The sequence below is a fragment of the Pomacea canaliculata genome, linkage group LG9 (assembly GCF_003073045.1).
Source record: "Pomacea canaliculata isolate SZHN2017 linkage group LG9, ASM307304v1, whole genome shotgun sequence".
NCBI lineage: Eukaryota > Metazoa > Mollusca > Gastropoda > Architaenioglossa > Ampullariidae > Pomacea > Pomacea canaliculata.
The window spans coordinates 14,585,125-14,610,566 of NC_037598.1; the positions used below are offsets into that span (position 1 = coordinate 14,585,125).

Below are 25,442 nucleotides of genomic sequence, written 5' to 3' on the forward strand. Positions count from 1 at the left end.
AATTTGGTGTTTCGTAACTCGGCTTGTTGCAGACTGCTGCTGGATGGCGTCAAGATGTTGAAGTAATCACCTAGGAAATATATGCACCATGGGAAAAATCAAACGCACAATAAAATAATTCTGGATAAAAGCAGTTTCTTGAAGACTTTTTGTTTTTTATTTTATTTTATAAAATAAGGCTGCGATAACTTTTATTAAAAAAAAGGTATTTACTCAAATACTTTTAAGCGCATGCGCATCGATGACCTGGGGGGGAATGAGGACAGGGGTTAGTCTAATTTTAGCCGAGCAGTGGGGTTTGACCACCAAACGAAATCCACCGCCAAATGTTGTCTGCTAGCTAGCAGGCCACCGCCATACGATAAAGCAGGTGCTTCGCAACACTGCTGGCGTTGCTGCAGCCTGTACCGGTTATCCTTTGTCTTTATTTAACTGCTTTTTTTGGAATAGACCGTTCCACGGTAATGGCAGTGAAAATGTACGCATATGGCGTTCTTCTGTTATTGTGTTTTCTGTCGCAAATGAAACAGGTGGCATCAGACAAGATGCCAACATGCCAGTCGGTGAGTTCTTTTGATGCTTTTTGTCTCTATCTGGTAGCTTTGACTAAGGCACATGCTTATCTGCTATGCGATATAGCTTTACTTACGATTTTATAATGCGTTATTTTAACGTCTTCGCTGTGAAATGTCGCGCAAGTCAAGCTTAAAGGTCCGTTGCTGATGCGAATACTTCTTCTAATACTACTGAGGATGATTGATTTTGCAGGGACCATTGGACATTTTATTTTCAGCATCATTTTTTTTTTGTAAATTAGCTTTGCCGTTAAAATGAAGACCCATAATGATAAGAGCTAGCATTAATATTACCGATTAAGACAAATGTGCATACAAGGGAACTGAACACGATTATGTGACAACTTTCTAAACAAAGACCAGAAAATTAAATAGTGTCACGGCAATAATAAGAGAGCTGCTTGTCTTTGGTAAATGAAGTCAACACCTGTGGTGGAGAAAATAGATGCACCCGGTTCGCATTTCTATTACCGGTTCTCCAGCGAGTCGGAACGATGGCAGGTATACCCACTGTACGTGTAGCTCGCTGTGGAGCAATGTTGGTCACTAGTCATGGGTATTCTTGGGTTAGGTTATAACAAGCACTAACACGCACACAAAGAAAAATAACACAAATGATATATTCGATACCAGTTTCAACAAATAAACTTTAAATTAATCTATATATATAGTAAGTAAGTATAGTGTAGTTGTTACTATCTGCCAATAAAAAGTACCTGTGCAATAGCTTTTTTTTATAATGAATTCCTGGTGGTGGTAACAATAGCTGTGAAAGCAATTAGTGGTATGCATTTAGCCTGATTTTCTTCGCATGGTTTGAAAAACACGATTACCAAGTTAACTAATAAATTTTTTGTGGACATTATAGCCATCTATAGTATACTATGTGTTGAGGACAAACTTGATACATTTTCTAGCTAATGATGCTTCAAAAACAAAATTAAACTCAGCTTAAGCAAACATGGCTGAAGAAGCCACTAATTACCTTGCACAATGAACACAAAATCAATTGACATGTTTATAAAAAGATGAAATCTTCAGTAAGTGATGAAGAACCTCCTGTATTAAGAGTGAGAAGATTATATCAACATAAACAATTCTTCATTTAAATTTCACTTTTTAAACATAGTTATGAGCATCTAGTAAATGGTCTTAATGCATTTGTTTCAGTATAGTTTTCTTGGTACCATAAATCTTTGTTACCAAATTTTGTACTTTTTTCCCCTAGAGTGACTTCCATTATGAATACACAGAATGTGACAGTGAGGGTGGGCGATGGCGAGTATCTGTGCCTAAACCAGGTACATGCGAAGGCGGAGCGCCAAATCCACCTGTCAGAGGCAAAGACTGCAGTAAGTATTTAATGTGAGATTTTTTTTTTTCTTGGCAGAGTGTGAATTTGCATAAATCTTATATGAACGTAAGATGTTTATAAAGAAGAAAGATAAATAACTGCCCAAAAAAGGAAGTCACAAAATTATTGAAACAATTGTTCCTGCCATTATATGAAATTTATTAATTTACTGAATTTTTCTTCAGTGATGCTTTGGATTTTTCAGGCTTCACTTGCAGTTCAGGACAATTTTTGGACTTGAATGATAATCAAGAGTGTCGCCCATGCCCTGCAGGAACTTACTCACTGGGTGGGGGGGTTAGGTTTGATGACTGGGACAAATTGCCAGATGGATTTTCAGTCAGTACTGAAGGACTGGATAATACTATGTTGTGGCACAAGAGTGCTAAGGATTCTGAAGTGAACTGTACAAAGTGAGTTACCTTTTTTTCACTTCATTTTTGCATGTGTGCATGCCAGCAATGGGGCAAAGGGTTGGCAACGCTTCATCAGTGTTTTTTATATAAATTCTGGGAAAGAGGGGTGAAACAGGGAAAGGCTTCTTCATTTTCCCTTTCCTAAGTTTCTGTTGTCTGATCATAAAGGAAGTTGTATTTTTTTAATTTTTAATATGACTTTCACATGCTCTTGCTGTCTCACTCTAGGTAAGAGTTAAAGAGTTTGATGATGTTTTGGTGAAAGTAAACTCGCCGATCGATTTTGATATGTGAGGAAAATGGGAAATCTTTACAATTCTGTATAATAATAATGTTGATTTATAACACCTTATCCTACCATAAAGGCTGGCTCAAAGCACTTAAAAAATAAAAACACACATACATAATAGTAATAATGGAAGTTGGTCTCAAAGCAAATAGCTTATTGCGTTTCCCCTTTAGCATGGTTGAGAAGATGAAAGCCATCGGCATAGAAGCGGTCTGTATACAGTCGCATGAAACCTTCGGGAATTCAGTACACTTCTGCTTGGAGAAGTAGCTAAAAGTTATTATGACAGAGACTGAGACATCTAGTAAATCAAATGTCCGTCAGAGCTCAATGAAAGTAAAAACATTTTACAAATATCTTGGTTAGTCAAAGAAGAGTGGAATAAGATTGAACCAAACATTAATAGGATGGTGAATGTACCTCTAGATGCCAAGTTAAGACTGTAAGTAAAGATTGCTAGTAAGGAAGGACATGTCACGAGTAGTAAGAAAAAATCAGTTTATCTTATCAATTTAATCTTTATCTTCAGTTTCATTGAGATTATAATAGTATTTGATATAATCTCATCTGATATCATGGTTCCACTTGTATTGGTAAATGCTTGTAACTCTGTGTATATTTAGACATTTATACTAGTTTATTGATCTTTGTTGTCTGCAAAATGTTTGTGATTCAGTGTTTTGATTGTGACCCAGTGATTTCAGTTTACAGATTTCCACCATTATTGTCGTTGTAGTCTGATTTATTACAAACCCTGCCAGTACTCCTGACAGAATGCCAGACAAACTACTAGGTAGTTGAGTCATTGAATGTCTCATGATTACATTTAATTAAGACAACACCAAACAGTGTGCTATGAGCTAAACTGCTGTGTACCACTGTGAGGAACGCAATACTGCAGTGTCTGCTCCAGCTGTTGCATTGACCGTTATGTGACATCAGGGTTGATGTGTGTAGGTGCACAGATGTCTCCATCTCATTTCCAGGTATAGTCTAGGTTGATTGCGCTTCTGTTTTTCTCATTCTTCTTTCAGATTTTATCATTGATAAAGATAGTCATCATTAATAAACTTTGTCAAAAGCCATGAGAAAGTGAATAAGAGTGTGTATGGGCATGTACAAAGCATGTGTTTACACACATAGTTGTAGTGTAGCATCACATAGATTCATTCAAATTTTTTAAGGCTAAAACATACAAAAAAGAATTCTTTCAATAAGTTCTAATAAAAGCCACATCTTTCTATTGCCTTATGGCCATAGCTAGTTTAAAATGTGCCTGGGAGTCAACAGCATGTAAATTCAATACTGAAACATAAGTGATAGTGTTACCTGACACATAGCACCCGTACATGTTAATTGTTATATAATATGTCACTGTAAATACCACCTCCTAGGGCCAGTTTTGATTGTCATGTCCTCCGAGTTGTCAGCAGTTATCGTATGGAATTTTATGTACTACAATATATCCGTGTACAGAAGTGCCAAAAGAGACTGATGCATACTGGCATCAATTTCTGAACATAATTTCTGTGATTCCTCAGATTATGCATGATTTAATTCCCTGTGATTTTGTTTTATTTTTTTCTATAGCCACACTTTTTCCTTCCATTTATTAATCACCCCTTTTAGCTACTGTATCTTTCTTTTCCCTTCTCTGTTAGTTAAGCTTGAGAAGATAGTCACAAGTGCACAGTTCACTACATGTGGTATACAGTGTCTCTCTGTTTTCAATCTATTTGTAGACAAACATACATTTTATCAAACCTTTTAAGCTAAGCAGTCTGATGTGCGAATGCAATGACTCCTTTTATTTACACCAGGATAAGGTTTCTCTGTTTGGTCCCATAGGGTTATTCCTATTCAACTTTTCATTTCTGTGAAGTTATGAAAATGAAAAGTGTTGCCACTATAGCACATTATTCTTCATTTTCTGCCTTTGGCATCACCATTGTGCATAATTTTAGATTGCTATTGAAATTCCTGACCTAAATGAACAATGAGGACATAAGCAAGTATTGGGGGTTGGGGGTGTGGAACAGCTTGAATATCCTTTAGAATGAGGAGGCGTAATTTCGGCAATCGATCTTGAAACTGTCAAAGTTCCTGGAAGACTAAAGGGGTCTGCATCCTGTTGATAATTACCAAGGACCAAGTGTAACTGCTAGCATTGAAAACAAAAGCCGGACAAAGAAGATTGATATCGCATTGAGACAAGCTCATCGCCAGTCTGCGCCAGATGGAACATAAGCGGAGATTTTTATCATCTTCTACCTCAGTGGGCACCGCACAGTTTTAATGGTTATAGATAGATGATTTTATGACACTAGCAGGTGGACTGGGCATATATTGGAAATAGGAACATTCTAATAGACATGCAGTCGTGTGCCATGTAATGACTAATCGGTCAGCAACAAACCTCATCTGTGATGCATGAGTGTAGTCTTGTTTCTGATGGAGGTGTAGGAAAATCTGTTTGCCTTCTGCATGCAATGTATGTAAAACCAGAAGATACAATGTTTTATTTCCCAGTAAATCATTGCAGCCAGCCTTCTCTAGAACTTGCTGTCTCCAGCAACAAAAGTCTTTAAAAGAACTCGAAATGCATCCCTCATCCCCTATTCCTGCAAGGAAAAGTGCTTTGAGCTTTGTAATTCTTCCCGCTGTACTTTTGATGTTTCTGCTGAGCACACCAGTGAATGCTTCAAAATCCCTGAGCAGATTATACAGTCACAGAAGTCTGTGGGCTTCTAAATACTAGGCCAGGTGATTGCAAGGGGAATGGCAATCCCTTCCTCTTATAAATGTCAGCCTGCCCATTGAGAAACAAGAAGTGCGTCATCCACAAACCGCTCTTATTTAGGGCGATGTGTAATTTGAGGTCTTGTGTTCTTTTCCATAGGCAAGGAGATCATATATATTTTTGTTAGAACGCACAGGCATTTTTTTCTGCTCAGTTTCAGCAGCCTTGAACCTCTTGGCAGTTTAACTGGGGTCATATCTAGGACAGTATGACTTTCTTGCTTGCTACAGATGACTGGGTACAAACTATGCATCTAGAAATACCACTGTGTTGATAATTGTCAGAACATATGATAGACTGATAAAGATTCAACATAGCTTGCATGCTCTGGACAAGAAACTGATTTTGGTCATTTTATAGCAAAAAACTGGTTCATTTTTGTGCTTCCAGAAACAAAGGGAAATTAAAGGAATGCAAGCGACATCCACTGGCTATCTCTATCCATTGCAAATTGTGTTAATTGAAGGCTGGTACTTTTGTTTTCCTACATGCATTATTGCTACATAGAAATCTAGGGTTTTTTTTTTTAACTCTATCCAAAAGGATGAAATTAGAACTTTGAGCCTCATTGTACAGTGAAAATAATTTTAGTTTTCCATTTGGCATAGGAAGTAGGTATCGTTTTGATATCAAGAACTGGTAATTTTTATTTTTTTTTTGTCTTTCATATTCAAGTCAACTATTACTACATTAACTAATTTTTTACTTTCATTTCTTAAGATTTGATCGAAATAAGTGTATAAGCACTGCTAGAGTTGCAGTTTCCACCCTCATTCTCCCCTCCCAACAAAAAAATGCTTGCAGCCCATGCTCTTCTTCACTGATGAAATATACCAATAGCTTGTTTCCTTTTATAGGAGTACATATTTTGTTATTAAAGTTAAAACAATACTGCCTAAGCTGAACTTGTGATTTTGGTATGCCTTATGTCTTGGTGGTATTTGAAATTTACAATTATTTATTCTCCTGAATGAGACCATCAGACCTCATTGTTCCAGCCACTTACCTTCTGGCATTTGTTTCAAGGCATGAGTCATATTTGATTACTTTCCTCCCTCAGCCCTTCTGTAATAAATATGTTGCGTGAGATGTCCTGCTGCTGCTTATTGTTCTAAATACAGGTAGTCCTCGACTTAGGCGTTGATCCGTTCTTACACGGCGTTGATCCGTTCTTACGTCATAAATCGAATTTCGACATAAGTTGGATCATACGTTCATACAGTACTGTACCATAATAACAGTACAGTACTGCAAGCACTTAGCCTATCCAAACACCTATCCTAACACAGTACCCTACATAATTATCAATAAACATAAGTACAGTAAAATATTGTGCAGTACAGTACATTTAATAATGAAATACTGTACTGTAAGTGCTGTAATGCTAAACCTCGTAAGTCCCGTGTATAAAGCGTTGTAACCATGAAACAACGTAACTTGAAACCATCGTAACCCGAGGACTACCTGTACACATTTGACCCCTCTGCTGTTGGGCAGAGTCCAATTATTCATTTATCGGCTTCAGTCTCACTTTTGGCATATTATCTCACAGGCTAAGTTGCAGCAGTCTTTTCCTGCAGCGTGTACTGTTTGATGTCTGTAGGAAGTGGACAGTTAGGAAGTGGTAGTAATGAGAAATGCTTTATCATCAGAAATCAGGTTTAGTTTCTTCATGCAGGTTAAGACTTGCTACCTCTTAGTATCACAAGATTAAAAAGAAATGTTCAAAACACTATATTGTACAAAGAGGTGGACAGTTTCAAAATCTTTTCTCTTGACGTTTGTTTTGTGTGCATTTCCATCCCTTCTTTCCTACTTCTAACAAGTTTCAATGATCAAACATTGCATGTTCACCATAGTCATATCATATAAAGATATTCTGCATAGTGAGAACAAGCATCTTTTTTGTGTTTTTGCAGATACAGTTGGCGATCTCACGGAGCATACATTTACTCCTTGCCAGGTTCCTGTACAGCAACTCTGACTTTCTCCACCAAGCTGGTTAAAGCTGGTCATGTAACTTTTGAGTACCAGTATGTGGATCCAGAGACCATCTTTCATTTTATAGTAAGTCCCTTCAAAATAAATTCTTATGACAAGTAGTACATAGTGTTTTAACATGACACTTTCTCTATAAACCTAAACTGATCAAAGGAGAGCGAGGTATTGTTTTACTAATAACAGAGAAATTTCTTATTTGCTAGTAGCTCTTATATTACCTAGCTGTCAAAAGATTCTGCAAAGTGGTCACATCCAATAGAATAATTGGCTTTTAAAGTATTTTAACTGAGACCTGAAACATCTTTTAGCGCTAAAAGATTCATGCAGTGTTTGCTACTTTTTAAGTAGATACCAGATGCTCCACCTTGCAGGCATAAGAAGTGGAATCTGGTGTCATTAAGGCATTATGTAATCAGTGTGTGTTGTGGGAGTCTTGAATTGTTGAAGTGAACAGAACCAGTTTGAGGTAAGGATGAAAAAAGTGGCGTCACCATCTGATATCTCATTAAGCACAGAATCATGTAGCATATGAAAAATTTTTGTGCTTACAACTACATAAGATCATGTGTTCTTAACCCCTCTTTTTTTGTAATAATATTCTTTTATTGTTCATCAACTTTGCTTGTAGGTGCAAAATGACCAGTGTCAGGCATCAGAGGATGAGAACAGCAGCAGATGGCCAGAGGCTACAGAAGAAGGAAAGTGGAGCTCTGTGACGGTGAGATCTTCATTAGTTTGAAGACTAGATCATGTTCATTCTGGGTGTAGATTTATAGCTACATCATGGTAAATATTGTGAGTTATTGTATTTACATGCAGTTTTTAACATATTTCTCAGCTTTCATTTTTTTATGCCAAACACATAGACACATCATCATGATGATCTGTTGATCAGCTTGTAATATGGTGTCTAGGGGGCACACCTTTCCCCTGTTTCATAATAATAATAATAATAAGTGTTCGCCTTATGTGCACAGCTCAGGGTGCCTCACAAATGACAGAAGGTGTAGAAGGTGATGTGACGTCAAAATAAGGTGACAACAAAATGCTGGTATTCAGTAGACCGTGCCCTCAGTAGAGCACGAACAACAACCTGCAGTCCAAATATCAAAGCATCATACAAGCCACAATACATTCCATAGCAAATGCAACAAATCCAACAGACGGCACAAGTCTCACTGGAACAACAAATGAGTCCAGCACACACGAAAGTTCACCAGTCAACAGAAGGTCAAGACAACATGAAGCCCACACAGCTGTACTGAAGTGAAGTCTGCATGTCGGAAAAGAACCAAAGCCACCGACAGAAGAGGCAGCTCATTCCCAGCACACAATGGCAAAACCATCAGAAACACTCACAATCACAATTCAAACACGAGGAAGACATCAGATAAAACAAAATATAATTTGTCCCTTTCAGCTGGTTAGGCAAGGGGACATCACTCTGCGTTATTCATTTTGAAGTTAAGGTTGAATTCTTACAACTCTCTGTGTTGAGAAAACAGCTAACTCATCTTATTCACAGTAATAATATATATCACACTTCGTGGTTGGGGAAACAGTTGAGTATGCTTGCACTTGTAATTGAAAATTGTTGTGCGCCAGCATGACCAGTGGATAACAAAATCACAAAAGTTGTTCTTTTTGTAGGTTGACCTGAAGACTGGTATGAATGTGCTTCAGTGGCGTGTTATTGGCGCACTGTCTGACATGGTGGGTGCGCAGAAACCAGTCTTTATCCGCAAGATTGAAGTCACAGGTACATGCCTATACACATTCATCTATTAACCAGCTTCGAGTTTCTTTCACATAGTCTGAAGACTAGCATGCTTTTAGTTTTTAGCTGCTTTCCAAATCTTCCAATTAGAGCATTATTGTTTAAAGGACTAGTAGGATGCAATTTTTTTCCTTATGATTGCCTGAAGCTAAATGCTAGATACTGTTTCCCCAGATCTGGGTGAATGCACCTTTCTGTACATACCTGCAGGCATCGCCATGCATGGAAAAAAGTCAAAAACATGAAATCACTTTTGCACCTTGGTGCCTTTAGTGGTCCCAGCTCTTCCTGTGAGCCAAGGTCTTCACAGCATAAATATATCCATGTACAGTTTGGGGTGTTGACTTCTTTCATTGAAGAGTCATGTCAATAGGTCTGTATCCAAGGAACATATGTTGGTGGGGAATGGGGTGAGTATTCACCCAGATTTAGGGAAATAGTATCCTCCACTGACTTTTATCAAGCAATATCATAAAAATTTTGTACCCCACTAGTCCTTTTCAAGTTGAGGCCTATTTTGTAGAAATGCCTTGTGAATGGTGGTTGAGAGAATGTATTTAATGATGCATGCAAGATTTAGGTGCAGACTTGAGTGTAGCATGAAATATGTATAACACTACACAATTTACTTCAGGGGTAGCATTTACTTCTCAATGCACAAAGTGTCGGAATGGGACATACAGCAGTGGCGGCACTGCATTCTGTGCACCTTGTGATGCCAACAAATATTCAGCACATGGAGCAACCCAGTGTGAACCTTGCAAAGCCAACGAATACTCAGGTATCTAACTTTTTGCCTGTAGAACAATTGGCACTGCAGTTTCTACCAGTTACACTAGCATTTTTTGAGACAGTTTTTTTTTTTACCTCTGATTTAGAAGATACTTTTTCTTCCTACATTAGTGTTGATGCGGACCCATGACAAATGATTTCCTTCTGCATGTATACTAGAGTTGTTGGCAAGAATGTGGCACATTGACATTTCACCTTGACTAGTCTTTGTTTGTTAACCCACTGTAGAGATTGGTTCAGCTTTCTGCAAACCTCGACCACCTTGTACCCAGTATGACTACTATGAGTTCCAGACACCTTGTGATGCTAAGAAGCAGGTATGAAAAGTAGCATCTTAGCATGTTCATTAACATGTCTAAGCACTGCTTTCAATTTTATCAGCTTTATCAGTCTTTTTCTAACTACCATGATGGTCACATTTCTTTGACTTTCACTGTTCAGCCCCCCACACTCCACCGATTTTTGAAAATATAATCTTGAACCTCAGCTACCATAAAATGTCATTCCTTTTTTTTTTGAAACTTTGCATTATAAGTTAGTTTATTTTAAAGTATTTGAGTAAAACAAAGAAAAAGATGAGAGAAAGGATTGCATGGCTTCCCTTCCTTTCACCATCAGTGTACATAGATGTGGATTGAAGTGGCTCTTTGTTTTCGCTATTTCATGGAGAAATATCTGATTTTGAGTCTGAAGCTTAAAGTTTCTATTCAGAGGATAAATCTGTTGTTGTTTCTGATCAAAATAATGATGAGGAAAATAGAGATAATAGAGTTATTCGTTAAACTATCTGACCACTAGTCATGACTAAGAAACATAAGCCAAACTTTTATTTACTTCTTATGATTGCTAGTGACTATATCTCAGACAGATTATTTTTCACAGTTTGTTTACAAAGAGTACATTATCATTTTTATCGTGGCTGCATTTTTAAGAGTTTGTATTGACTTTGGAATTATTTTTAGCGTGTTTTGTCAGGATTTTCAGATGCACCCTTTGTGTAGCATCATTATGTACAGAAGGTAAATAAGAAAGATAATAAATGATCACGATATTAGAAATTCTGAGGTAGGAGACATGACTCTTCATTGCCCATTGCTGTTCTGTAAGAGTGTGTGAGTCATTGTGTGGTCAAAATAGATGGAAGAGGACTGCATTGTCATGGCCTATGTAAGCTTACTGATTATTATTACTGAAGGATCCCAGATGGTAACTGGCCTTTACACATAAATTTAACAGAGAGAAGCATATGTTAGAAAGATACATTTTCTATAGTCATAAAGATATTGAGAGATAAATGCATTATTTATATATTTAGAGACTGGTTCCAAATTAAAAGGTTAGATATTTACAGATTCGTTCCCTCCAAATAATACAATGAGGACTGGCTGCCCTGAGTTCAGATCTCGTCTTGGACATGCTGTGATATTTGTTTACAGGGCTGGCTGCTTTGCCGTGATATAGCCTTAGTTGTTGGATCTGCGTAAAACCAATTTTACCCCTTCTCCAGATTTTTTTTATCTTTTGTTGTTAATAGAGAAATTAAAGAAGCTGTCATGTGTGTCAGTGTGATACATTCATTGCAGCGTTATTTGTTTCCACTAGACTCAGAAGATGTACAAATGGATTGAGCCCAAGATTTGCAATGAAAATGCCCCTGGATCAGTCAGTCTTCCTGCCAACACCAGCCAGCAGCCTGCCCACCATGCAACCCTGGCATGCACCCTGTGAATAACTCTTGTGAGTTCTGTCCAGAGGGCCAGTACTCTGATGGAGCACTAGAGTGCAGGCCATGTCCAGCCTCCACCTCCCCTGAGTATGGCATTGACTACAAGTGGTGGACGACCCTGCCACCCAATGTCACTAGTCACTGCATTGCACTTGGAAGTGAGTCTTCATAAACATGGACTTCCTTTTGACAGGGTGTTTTAAGTATAGTCATGGGTTGTGCACTTGATAAAGGCTCCTTTTTTTTTTTTAAGTGATGAAATTGACCTTTGACTTTTACTTGTGTAGAAACATGAAGTTACAGTTTTCTCATAAAAAGACCAGCTTAGAAATTATTTATATAATTTACATATATTTATAATTAGGAATCAGTTGTTTAGTGCATTTGTTAATGACGGATTGGGGACTGGTTTCTGTTGGCAGTGAATAAGTGCTCTGAGAGTGCAGGCTGGCAGCCAGCTGGTGATCATATCAAAACAAATTTTGGACCCAACGATCGCAATGTGTTTCTCGTGATGTCCGCATATGTTGCTGGGTTCAGAGGAGAGCCATCCACTGCTGAAGGAAAACCAACAGTGCTAGCTGATGTCCGATTCACCTTTGAGGTCAACTGCAGCGCAGACTGTGAACTGCTGTTTGTAACAGTTAAGTGAGGGGATGCTTGGTGGTTTGATGTCTGAGATAAAGTCTAGCATTTATTCCATGGGAAACAGATTGAACGGATTGTTTCTTGGTGCTTATTATGTTGACTTATATGCTTTCACTTTTTAGTGGAGGTAACTTGCAAAAATGGCACAGTACATGCTAAGCGCTACACAGCAACAGAAGCTCGTGACTTTTTCGACATGATGTGATTCGTCTAGTGAGATTGAAAGCAAAGAAGACAACATTAATAAGTCGTGGTCTTTTTCATAAAATTTTCATGAAATTGTTTTTAAATGCAGCAGAAATGGTATGTAAGCAGGACATAGCTAATGGCAAGGGAAAATTATTTTTCAAAATTCCATGGGACATAGCTCATTTGTTTGGGTTTATACTTTCTTTTGGTGGAAAATTTTTATATTTTTTCTATAGAAAATATAACGTATCAGTAGTGGTGTACTAATATTATTGCTTCTGATTTGAATTTGAATAACACTAATCAGTTTAATTATCCTTTCCTTACATCTCACTTTTCAGGATAGCTCTGGTAAGAATACAATTGTCCAGAGCTGGGTTGGCACTGTCCACCGCCAGGAATATGTGTGAGCTATTTTTACTTTGTATTGCTGTCCTGGTTTAGTGTTGTATTATTCTTGATGTGGCAACAAGAGTGATTTATGTTAGCCAGCAATGTGGTATTTAAACCAATCCACGACCAGTAACTGTTTGAGCTATTTGTTTCTAGCCTTTTTATAGATTACTGAGGTAATGGAATGGTAGTAAAGATATAGGACTGGCAAAATATTAATTGTTGGGAATATGATCTTTCTCTCCCCTTTCCCAGCCCCTCACATTTGGGTGATCAAAATGAATGAGTACTGATTTTGAGTAAGCATGATGTTGTGCAGCACCAGGTTTATATGCAATACAAGATGACAGTTTTCTTTGTGGCTGACGGACTCGTAATGTTGTATTTTAGGTACAAAATCCACTCCAATGATCCAGTGACCTTAAGCTGGGCTTTTCAGCCCATTTCGTATGAGGATGTCATGGAGTCTTCCCCAGCAGCTGAAGGTGAAGCCCCTCATTCCAAAAAACCAAGTCCATAAACAGTCTGGACAGTGTGGCCAAGATCCATGCCCTCAAGATCACCAATACGCTGGGAGGTGGAGCCACTCACTGCCAACCATGCCCAAAGGGCAGGTCCATTCACGGGTAAGAGATTGGTTTATCATTAAATATGCTTGGTGATTCTGGCTCCGGTGGGCTTGGGTCATAAAAGCCAGCTTGTAAAGAGACATAATAATATTAATTGTTAGGTCTTCATTCAAAAGTTGACAGAAATGACTATACCCTTTAAAATCAAAAGTGTTATGTATGAATCTTTTTTATTAAGGTCTTTTTCTCATCTGTCTTGCCTGTTTCGCTGTTTACTACTTGTTATCATCGTTCCTTCCTTGACTGGTAGCAATTAATGAACAATTATGGTGGTTCACCAGTACTGTTTATCAGGGGAAACAACTGGATAGATGCATCAGCTGACAAGCCTTGCTTTTTAAAACTGTCTCGAGCAGTGGTAAGCATGTTCTGCATGGGGTGAACAATTTGCTCTTTTGCATTTGCCAACCAGTTTTTCTTCTGTTCACCTTGGCATTGACCTCCTTTTCTCCAAAATACCTTGAAGGACCACTAGTATCATTCCAAGTCACATGGTAGTACCAGACGGCATGGGCTGACTTCACTGTTGTGATATGGGTTTCCTGGTATTCCGTGTGTGCGACAACCATGCTTTGTAAAATAATCATTGGTTTTATGCTGCATGTACAAGATCTGGAGCATCCTCCTCAAGCACTAGATCTCAGAAACTTTTATTCTCCCCTCTGTATTGGCAGGCAATTCATATTCTACAGGTTCTCTCAAGTATTTTTTTCACATGTATCTTTGTCTTTCATGTATGCTACATTTAAATCCTCATGGTTGTCTGTGTGTGTGTGTCTGCCTGCACATGTGCAGTTGTGTGCCATGCCCAGATGGCCAATATGTTGATCCTGACACCAACCTCTGCAAAGAATGCCCTGCAGATACTGTACTACCCAGCAGCAACTCTTGGGGCAAGGAATCCTGCAAGGCATGTGGAGATGGCCTGAAGGCTGTCAACAAGAGAGTGTGCAAGTCTGACTGCCACTTCACTGACAAAGCTGGTCGTCATTATGACTTCACTCCTCTGGATGGGTGAGTTTGGACTACCTTTCCATGTTCTATTACATTAGGTCATTTGAGAGATGAGGGCTCAGGGCATTGTCCATGTGCCACAAATGCTTTGTATCTTCTGTTGTTTTCACAAACATTTGGCCATGTCTTTCCCAGAGGGGAGCATATGGCAGGGCAAACTGTGGAGACTAATGCCTTCTGATCGCTGAAAATGGAGAAGAATGCTTCCACTCAATAATACTTGTTCCTGATCTGTTCCAGTGTTCAGTATGTTCAGGGTGGCCGTCTTTTCACCGCCAGTGGGACCTTGTACTATCATGGTTTCAACATTACTCTGTGCAATGTGAAAAATGACAAACTCCCTACATGTCTCAACAATGTTACATCAGACCCACAGGTATTTACATGTTGTAAACCTTGCATTTTAAACCATAGTCAAGCATTCATGATTAAAGAGTCCAGGCACATAACTCCAAAATAACTATGCCTGATACTTGACAAGTGCTTGAGATAAATAATTGACATTTCTGCCTTCATTCTAGATTTTTAGTGACTGAATTATTTAAGCTAGTTACAATTCTCTCTCTTACAGAATGTTTCTAGCAGTATATGCCTTGGCTATAAGAATACATGTGTTGTTATACTGTGCAAGACTGTTTTTAAGAGAGAGAGAAAATGTTCGTGCAAGTGTTTGTATGTAATGTGTGTGTGAGTGAGAGAGAGGACAGAGAACATGTATGTATATGTCCTTAATATAAGAACTCTGCCAACGTATTCCTAATTCCAGAGCTCACTTGCAGTTTTAACAGGTAAATAAGGATGTGGAATGGCAGGGGGGAGCAACAGATGCTAATGAACATTGATGCCATTTGTGGCAATTTTTTTTTCTCTGAACAAATTTTAATGCATCCACTTGCAGAAAAATAGTTCAACAGAGGAGTCTGAATTGATAAATCGACATAGTGTATGTTCTAAGTTTATTTATTTTCGCCTTTTATACCCCAAATTATCTTGCTTGCCTTTTCCCTGTGAGACTGAAAGAAAAGAATGCGAAAAGCTATTTTTATGTTTTCTGTGCATGTTCCTCACACTCTTCCCCTTCCCTTTCAAAATCATCTGCGACATCATCATCATTATTGTTGTATCAAGACTTTCAAGGTGAAAGAAGTGTAACATTTCAGAACTTTTTTTTTGTTGTTGTTGGCATTGTGGTGTTTTGTTCCTTCAGTTAATGTAATTGAAAAAGGGTCTTTTTCTGTTTTTATTCCTTTGCTGATTTTTTTTTTCGTTCACATTTGCAGAATTCCTTTTGGTTATTAAAGAACTTTCTATTATATTTTTCTGCTTGCATTTGGGTTGTCATTCTTCAGATGACTTCTTAAGTTTGTTTTCTTGATTATGCATAGAGTTAGTGACATTCAGGATCTTTCACCCTTAAGTTTGTATCTAAGCTTTGCCTTTTAAATTAATTCTCATATGCAGATAACATCAAATTCTTTACTACAAGAAAACAAATGCTTGTGGTCTTGTAATCTTGTAGACCATTTATGATGTGTTTCTTTTTTGAAAGAAAATTATGTTGCATATGCTCAGATTGTTAATTTACATTGTCATCAATGTATAGAGCCTAGAAGTATCTATTTAAGGTGGAAAGGGGGGGGGGGAGGCAGGCAAAGGAAATAACCAGAGTTATTCATACACTGGTGCTGCTACCTTACAGATGCTGAACTTGCCTGGAAAAGTGTCTGCAATGATCTGTCGAGCTACCATGATTCCTCAGACTGATCCCAAGAAACCACTTGTCTCAACCCAGCCTGTAAGGTAAAGTAAATAAAATGAGGTATTTGGTGTGGGTGAGTAAAAGAGAAGAAGGAACTGATTAACAAGAGAACAATTTTGTTTTATTTGCCTGCTGTAAGAGTAAAATAAGGGTCATTCCTTAATGTTTTGGTAGTTGTATGAATACACTTTTCTCCAGTCCAGCATTATTCTGAGGGCAGTTCACATCTGTTCATTGCTGGCTCTCCCTTAACCCTCTAAAGCAGGGGTGGGCAATTAATTTTCCCAAGGGGCCGCATGAGAAATTGGGACGGTTTTAGAGGGCCTGACTTATATAGTTAACTCAGTTTTACTCAATACTGTATATATAGTATATATACTGGCGGGCAGGCCAGCAGGCGGGCCGGTCAGAGACAGGATGCGGGCCGGATGCAGCCTGTGGGCCGGCCCTTGCCCACGTCTGCTCTAAAGGATCAGCTAGCTAGTCAACAGCAGCACCAAGAGGAATTGAGAGAAAATGGTGCACCACAGGGCTGAGACCATTTGGTTGTCATGTCTCTGTGATGATGATAGGCTTACAAAATCAGATCAACACATCTATATGATTGTATAATAAAATCACTCAAGGAAAAAAAAACACACACTTATGCATGTGCACGTATCAACCCTACATGGAGGATGTCTTGCTAAGACAGCAGCACTGGAGAGCATTCCATAGAAATCGCTTGACAAAATTTTGGGGGTACTTTCTGGACATTTGGAAACAGCTTACATAAAGGTGGTGGTGTTTCCCTCCCTTTGTATACATCTTCACATGATGAATTTAGATTCAGGCAAGAATTTTTTTCCTTATCAACATGATAAATATTGCTTCACAGTATTGGGCTGAATCAGCTGCTGCACCCAGAGGTGATGTCAGTTGTTGAATTGGTTTTTACTGCATGTTAATCACAGTGCTGTAGTATCTTTTTTGTGATCATTAGCTGGAACCATGAGGCTATCTAAATGTTTCCTTCCTTTTTTTTTCAGCCTTGCCACACACCTTACTAAAATTGTCTCCAATGTGTCCCTGGCAGAAATGTATAAACTTGAGGGGTTCAATGCAGAAGGTTAGTTCTTTACATATTGCTGTTTGATTTTTTATATATTTATTTCCATTCACCATTCATCCCTTTTGCCATTCCTTCTTTGACTCTGGATTTGTTAGAGAACTTGTAGGGAAAGGACTTTCTTGCCATTCTAGAAAGAAATGTGCAAAATTCCTAAAAACGTTTAAGTATGTCAGCAGTTTCAATGTCTTGATCTTAGTAAGCCATATTCAGACAGACGCTGCTTGCACCATATTTTTCTCCTGAAGGTTATTCTTCACCTCTGTTATTATTTTTTTCAAGTAGGTGTCTTTTGATGGGATAATTTATGTAAAAATGTTTATTTTAGTGATCATTTTATTTTGAGATGAGCAGGTAAGTAAATATATTTTGTTTTCTCCACAGTAACGGATCTGGATGTGCATTTTTACTACAAATCTGAAATGTAAGTAAACAAATAGTGCTACTTTTTTTTTTTTTTTTTTTAGGCCCTTCCGCCCCTCCTGGGGCATAGGCCATCGACTACAGTCTTAACTGTTGTCGATGTTTCGGTAGCAAGGATTTGTTTTACGGGTGGGGTGCTGGCCCACGCCCAACCCTCCTCCTTTTTCAGCCGGGCTTGGACCGTCCTTGGCGGAGGGCGGCCAGCCCTGTAAACAGATGTCACGTGCAGAGAAAGAACAGCGTGCCCGAGACGAGAAATGAACTCAGGGCAGCCAACCTTCACTGTATTGGTGACAGGCGCTAACAGCGCTAACCGTTGCACCACCGGGCCGCCAAATAGTGCTACTCTTTATTAAGTTTTGTCTTGTGAGTTGTTAACGCAGTCCAGTCATCACACTCAGGTGAGTGGCATGTTTGCTGCACAGCACCCATGTTCAAGCGTTGATATGTACTATAAAGTACTGTTGCTTGTTCACTTGATAATTTTATGTAGAAGATGACAAAGCTCATCAGTTAGATTGTAATGATTGTAATATCACTGGCTATCTAATGTAGAAAACTTTTCTTTTCTAATCAGCTGAAAGGCAGCCTCAAAATAGAATGTTTTCCTCTTCTAGGCTAGTTGGTCTTTACGTTTGATCAAGTCATATTTCTGTGTCTATTAGCCCCACCATGGCTTGCCCTGAAGGACGAACAACTATTATAAGTCTGAGCTGCGACCCTGATGAGAAGGCCAACAACTCCATCCAGTTGCCTCCAAAATGTGCTGATGGCACATGTGATGGTTGTACTTTCCACTTCCTCTGGAAGACCGTGCATGCCTGTCCACGGTGTACACGCAATGACTATGAAGTTGTTCGTGGAGAATGTGTTGGTGGAGAACAGTACATCCATTATTATCCACCATCGTAAGTTCAGAAAATCTTTTGCACAGCAGCAGAGGTTCAGAAACAGTAAAATCTTTTGAAACTAAACAATCTATTGATCCTACTGTTTGATTCCAGGCCCTTAAACCTTGGCTTCTTTGTACTTTAAAAAGAATTGAATTGGATATTCTACTGACATAAATGTAATCAGAGACTGAACAGACCGATATCAAAGGAGACAATGGAATAATCCATACAATTAATGCATGATTTTTAACAAGTGAATGCAATATGTTTTTGCTGTGCCATGATGCCAACCCTACTTTGTTGTGATGACTTTCAGGTTCTGCATGCCTGCCAGTGATGACGACTTGAAACCCATGAAACAAAAATGCCAGATGATCCCTTTTGCAGTAAGAGTTCATCTTTTGCATGTACAGATATGTTTTTTGTTTGGATGTTTAATCTTCTTTCAACAAAGCAGTTAGCAGCAGATGGGAAACAATCTTTTTTCTGTCAAGTACAGTGATACCTCGGTTCTCGAACGCCTTGACTTTCGACCAAATCGGTATTCGACCAGGAAATTCAAGAAAATTTTGTCTTGGAATTCGAACAAATATTTGGAACTCGAACATCCGAACGTCCGAGATGAGCCGAGTTGAGCCGAATGGCGTTCATTCTGCCCAGCGCGCCTTGCTTGCGTCATCAGTGACAATAACCATCCCCCTTCCCTCCTCCCTCCACATTCATTCCCTCCTGCCATAAAGTTTGGTACAGGTACAGTAAATGAAACACAATTTACTGTACTGTACAGTACATTTTATTTTATTTATTTATTTTTTGTTTTGTTTTAATAAATACACTTTTATTTCTTATTTCTTGTTGAGACTCATGTTTTTCTACATATTATATACAAATTAGGCCAGTAAATAGGCATTTTCTGGGGCTTGGAACAAATTAATCCAGTTTCCATTATTTCCTTTGGGTTTCATTGCTTCGGTTCTCGAACAATTTGGTTCTCGACCGTCCTCCCGGAACGAATTATGTTCGAGAACCGAGGTATCACTGTATTTAGTGGAAACATTTCAGTCATGTGCTGGTAGATTGTTGATGTGTAAACAACATTAATGTATCTGTTATGCAGTATTTATGTATGATGTGTGGTTTCAGAGGTATTGAAACAGTGTGATGCAGTTGATTAACTGGCAAAGTCTGAGAAAATCATAGGTATTGTGTTGTGCATTGCATCTGACAAAGGCAAATCATAACTGTTTGATGCATTGTAGATCATGGTGGCCATTCCTGTTACTCTGGGTGTTGGGTTGATCCTTATTTTGCTTCTTATCTACTGCTGGTCTCGAAACAAGAAGTGAGTTGAAGTTTGTGTCATAGTCCCTTGACATTTTTCTAAAACATTATCCCTTTGAAAAAAACAATAGGTCTGTACTTACCCCCAACAGTAACAAATGACACAATTGTAACATAGATTATAAAACATGCTGACTACAGCTGTGACCTTTGTTGCATTACTGCTCAGGAAAATCCCAAAGTTGTTTATGTATGAAGCAGTTATTTACACTTTATATTTATACATTTGCTTTAATTATTCAAGACATCTTTCTCCACCTTAATTTGTATTTTAAAAAATTGACTTAATATGAGATGTTGATACTCAAAGCTGCTTTTTATCCGACTCCTATGTGACTTGTGCAGACTTGAGTACAAATACTCAAAACTGGTTGAGTCTTCGGGAGGGCGCGATGGAGAGTTGCCTGGAGTTGAATCATGTGGCATGGAGGAGGGTGAAGAGGAAGAGTCTGTGCATTTTGCAGACAGCAAGGGCCCTCGTCTTCTGCAGAAAATACGACTCAAGATCAGTGGCATCAAAAACAAGGTAAAGATGCACGTGGCTTTCCAAAACATGGCGAGTTATTTGTCATTTGAGTCAGAATTGTCCAAAATGAGGGTTCTCCATGAATAAGGCTTGCTGTGGCATTGCTAATGGAACTACTTGCCACATGTAGACATGAGTGTAAGCAGATAGGGTTATTTTTTAAATTATTATTATTTAGAACATGATTGAGTTAAAGTGCATTAGGAGCACATGTTAACGGTCTTTAAAAATTCTTAGTAACAATGTTACTAGCATGCTGAATTCTATGTGTTTCTCTTGATTGGTTTAGTTTACAATGGAGCCGCTGTCTGTAAGTGGGTTTTTTTCATCATGGTGGAGGTGGTAAATAAGAAGGGTGGAGTTTTAAATTAAATTTCTTCCAGCTTTTGTAAATCTTATGCTACCAATCACTTTAACCATAGGTCTCATCAACACTAACCCCCACTTGCCACCCCAAGTTTTTTAACCCTTATGCTCAAGTTTGGAGTAGAGAAAAAGGTGAACAGTCTGTCTCACATTCTTGGATGAACATAATCTCAGACTAGAACATCCACATTCACAAAAGCACAAGTTTCATGCAATTCGCAAAATTGCAATTTTCACTCGTTTGTAAATTTATCAGTTTCTTTTTTTCTTTGAATTATTCAAGCTCTCTAAATGTAAAACTTACAACTTTACAGTGGCAGCATGAAATACAGCACTAGATAAGGTCAGTCTCCAAAATTCTGGTGAATAATTTTGTTTGTATTTACAGTTGTTAAAAAAGGGTTTCAAACACAGGTCAAGTAATCATTTTAAACCAAAAAAAAAGTGTGTACATATACACATGCTGATAAATGTGAACTTTTATGTATATGATATTAACAGACATAATGAGCACTTCCCATGTTTTGCTCGAAAATGGGGCAGTTTTTGTTTTGTTTTGTTTTGTTTTTTGTTTTGTTTTTTTTTTTTTTGCCGTCATTTGTTAATTTATGAACCTCCAGATTATGTTTAGACTCTTTATGGTGTATTGGAAAGGTGATGGTTGGAGGCAGCAAATTTCTTATTCTTTGTCCTGTGGGATACCTACTTGGATTTGACCTCTTCACAGTTTTTTTCAGTTTTCAGTGACAGGAACTAGTGAGGTATATGTCTTTCATGATTAAAACCAGAAGTTCGTGAACAGTTTTCATTTGCAGTTTGAATCCTCTTTTTCCAGTTTGCAACAGTGATGATATGTCGATTGTAGTCTTTCATACACTTCTCACTGACCTTGCCTCTACATGGGGAAAATGTGTAATACAAATTCAATTATTGTTATTATTTGGTGTTTGAGGCAGTCCTGTGTGTTTTTTTTCCCAACATTATAAGTTTTTAAAAGTAACCCTTTCATTCTCCTTTTTTTTCTGTTTATCCCATTCTATTTGATCCTAGTTTTTTGGGGGGATGTAATTCAATTAACATTTAAAAGTTTTAATGCATTCACTTTAATCTATTGCATTTTTTTTTATGTTACCATGTGTTAGAACGTACTAGCTGTATGATTATAAGATGTAGAAGTTTTTGTTAATGTAGAACTATTTAAGTCAAAGTGTCGGCTGACCCAAAGAAGTAAGTTTCGTGACTTGTGATACTACCATCCACATGTGGCCACCCCTCTACCACACACACACACACAAAATAACACAAAACTCTCTCATCTGGAAAATTATTGTATCTGAGCCTTTTAATATGTTCTTTGTTAAGAATGCCTGCTTAATATTTTCATTATCTTTCGTAATTTTTCATTTCAGGACGAGGACAACCCATTCATTGCTGTTCAGATGCATGAAAAACTACCCTTGACATAAAATTACACAGTCTATTTTGCACTTCATTTGTTAAGGAAGTGGAAGTTTAATTCATTTTTTACCTGTAACTTGCCATCTGCAGTTATCAGAACCATCTTTATTTCTGAGTTGGTTTTTTTTTTTTTTGAGATAACAAGTACCGTGGTTTTTAAGCTTTACCTTTTGTTATGAATACTTCTGTTTCGTTAAGAAAATATGTGACTTGGACGCCAGTCTTGTGGTTGGCACAATCCTTGAAAGCAAAACCTTTTTAACACATTTTGACTTCATATTTTCAATATTTTGTGCTTTTCAACATATTTGATTTTGTTTTCTTGAATCACTCTTACTGCCTTCCTCACTGCCTGAGTGTGATTTTTTTATGTTGTGTTTTTTAGATTATTGATCTGAAAGTTTTTAAGACATTCCTCTTTCTGTAATCATTTTGGTTGTGTATAATATCAGTGATGGCAGTCACATTTCTGGCTGCTGATACAGAAAAGATTTTGAGATAGGAATTAAGACTGTGGTGAACATCCTTGCAGTTTATCTTTACTCAGCCAGTGTAGCTTTTGAAGCAAAACCAAAGGAAGCACAAACCTAATGATGAAATATTAATACATTTACAAAGAATAGCATTTTTTCGCTATTAAAGGGATTTTTTTAAGTACATATGAAACACTGAAAATATTATCCTTGGCAAAGTACCACCAACATTGATGAGCAATAATTGGTAGTCTTTGTCTTGATTTGTTTGATTTTGTTTTATTGTTGCATTGCACAAAGGCTTACTCAATCTATTCTTGCAGTATTTAAAAGATTTTTGAAAGAATTTTTTTATTGGAACCTATTACTCCATAAGTATTTCTGATGTAGATTTCCTGAAAAGAATTGTATGTAGCCATGTTGTCATGGTTAACTTGATTTTTGTAGACATAATGATTGATCTATGGCTAATAGACTGCAGTGCAGGCCATCAAGCAGGTTTCTTCTTCAGAAAGCTAGCTTTCCTTTGTACATGTGGAGATCTTATTATGAGCTGCCTTTGTGTAGATGAAAACTGTCTTGTCTGCCCTAATCCTGCATGACTTCAAGGGAAGAACGACAGTTGTGTGAAGGTGAGATGTGGTTTGTGAAGTGCTAGGGTAGAAATCCTGTTGTGTGGCTGTCTCTTTTATCATCCCAGCTGCATGCTGGGTGTCCTGAAGGATTGTGTGAAAGACCAAACATTGCCCTTTCAAGTTGATCTGATGAATATTTATGTCTCTTTCTTTTATCTGATTCCTTACAAAGATTATTTTAAAGTATGTTCATATTGAAAGGCAACTGGTATCTTGTGCTGATGTTGAAACAGTACTTGTCCATTATAGAATTATTGTTGGAGGTATTGTTCAAGTAAAGGACCCATTATCCTGTGTGCTGTGAGTGTCCAGTAAGCTTCACTGATCTTGTGAAAAGTGAGGTGAACTTCTCCTAAGACAAGGTCATGTGTGCAATATTTTTCTAAATACAATTGTGTTCTGGTAATGCATGTACATCTTTTTTAATTTTTTGTTTACACTCCATAATTCCTTGCAGAAATTCCTTCTTGTTACATTTTTTTTCAAAGAAAATCAGCTGCTGCCTACTCAACGTTGTGTTGCTTTGTTATTTTTTAAACTTTTTTGTTTCTTAAAGACATACTGCAGTTTGCTCAGAAACATTAGTAAATGTGACCTCTTGTTTAATTTTTTTTTAACTGATGTAGGGGGGATTGCCTTATATTGTGTTGGGTTGTTGTTTGTTTTTTTTTTGTCAGAGGAGGGGGTTGGCCTTTTTTGTGGGGGGTGGAGAAAGAGTGATTTATTATATGGAAGTGAATCCACAAATTAAGAATTGTAATGTATTCTTGCTGTCTGCCAAGCAGATAAATTACATGACGTATTTAACTGTGAAGTCTTTAAATTGCTTTTCTTCTACACAGGAGTAATGTATGTTTACAATGTTAAGTATATACAGTTTTGTTTACTGGATCATATGGTCTGATTTTGGTCCGATATTTTGTTCCAGCTGATGCTCATTCCACTTATACACGCTCAGAATTTTGTGTTTATTTTATGTTGAACCTCATGCTACACTGTGAGCAATTGTAGATATTTTTGAAGCATAATTATATACATTCCTTTGCAGATGGGAAGTAAGACTTTTATTCTAAATGAGCTTTTCGGTTCCAGAGAGTTTATTTATTTGTTTTCCTTTAGCTTAAATTTGATATAATTTTAATGGTCCGAGATGTCACATTATGCTTTATTTAGAAGTTATGTTTCTGTTTTAGACTGCTGACAATGAAGGTCAGATAATATCAGAAACATCACCTCATTTGATCTTTATCCACCCATTCTTTGTTTTATTCTTCTGTGGGAAGGGAATTGTGTAGGAAACTACATTCCTATTATTGTTTTGAAATTTATGTGAGCGTTAAAGTGAATTCTTTTACTGGTTTTTTAACAAAAAAAACTTTTGACTGTTGTTTTCTAATAAATCATATATATATATACATCTTTCAGTTTTGTGTTTAGGAATTATGTTTTTTGCCAAAAGTTGTTAGCTAGTTAAATTTATTATGGCTGATCGTTTGAAAAGGTCTTTTCGCTGGTACAGCGCATTACTGTTTCGCAGACTGTTGTTTTTATGGCGTATAGCTATATACCTCAACCACAGGTCTTTTAAAGTTGCTTCCCTTAGCATGCTGGCCCATTCTTTTGTGGCCAGTGCAATTTATTGATGTGGATTGTTTTCGACATATAAGCGCTTATAAACAGTTCCGATGTAGTCATACAGCAGCAGCCGAAATAACTCAATTCTTGCCGCTTTCAGACAGGTAAACCATGGTGCCTAAATAGCGGAATTTTCAGAAACCACGAATCCATTAACAAGATGTAGCTATCGTTGAGAATATGGGCGAAAAGATGACGAGGCTAATTTTACTAGTCTGATCT

The 25,442-nt window shown here is 37.6% G+C and overlaps 1 protein-coding gene across 1 annotated transcript; it reads left to right on the forward strand.

The window, feature by feature from the left end:
* Positions 1 to 230: 230 nt before the first annotated feature.
* LOC112571427 (UPF0577 protein KIAA1324-like homolog) lies at positions 231 to 25,009 on the forward strand. The gene is given in 26 exon segments (XM_025250394.1): positions 231 to 563; positions 1,804 to 1,927; positions 2,135 to 2,342; positions 7,354 to 7,501; positions 8,064 to 8,153; positions 9,086 to 9,194; positions 9,847 to 9,993; positions 10,233 to 10,321; positions 11,607 to 11,694; positions 11,697 to 11,888; positions 12,153 to 12,373; positions 12,909 to 12,973; positions 13,351 to 13,443; positions 13,446 to 13,586; positions 14,385 to 14,603; positions 14,844 to 14,979; positions 15,502 to 15,546; positions 16,303 to 16,403; positions 17,391 to 17,470; positions 17,855 to 17,894; positions 18,559 to 18,801; positions 19,103 to 19,172; positions 20,046 to 20,128; positions 20,473 to 20,653; positions 20,943 to 20,963; positions 22,429 to 25,009. Coding segments are annotated over 26 exon segments (3,090 nt in total). The 5' UTR covers positions 231 to 464; the 3' UTR covers positions 22,486 to 25,009.
* Positions 25,010 to 25,442: the final 433 nt, after the last annotated feature.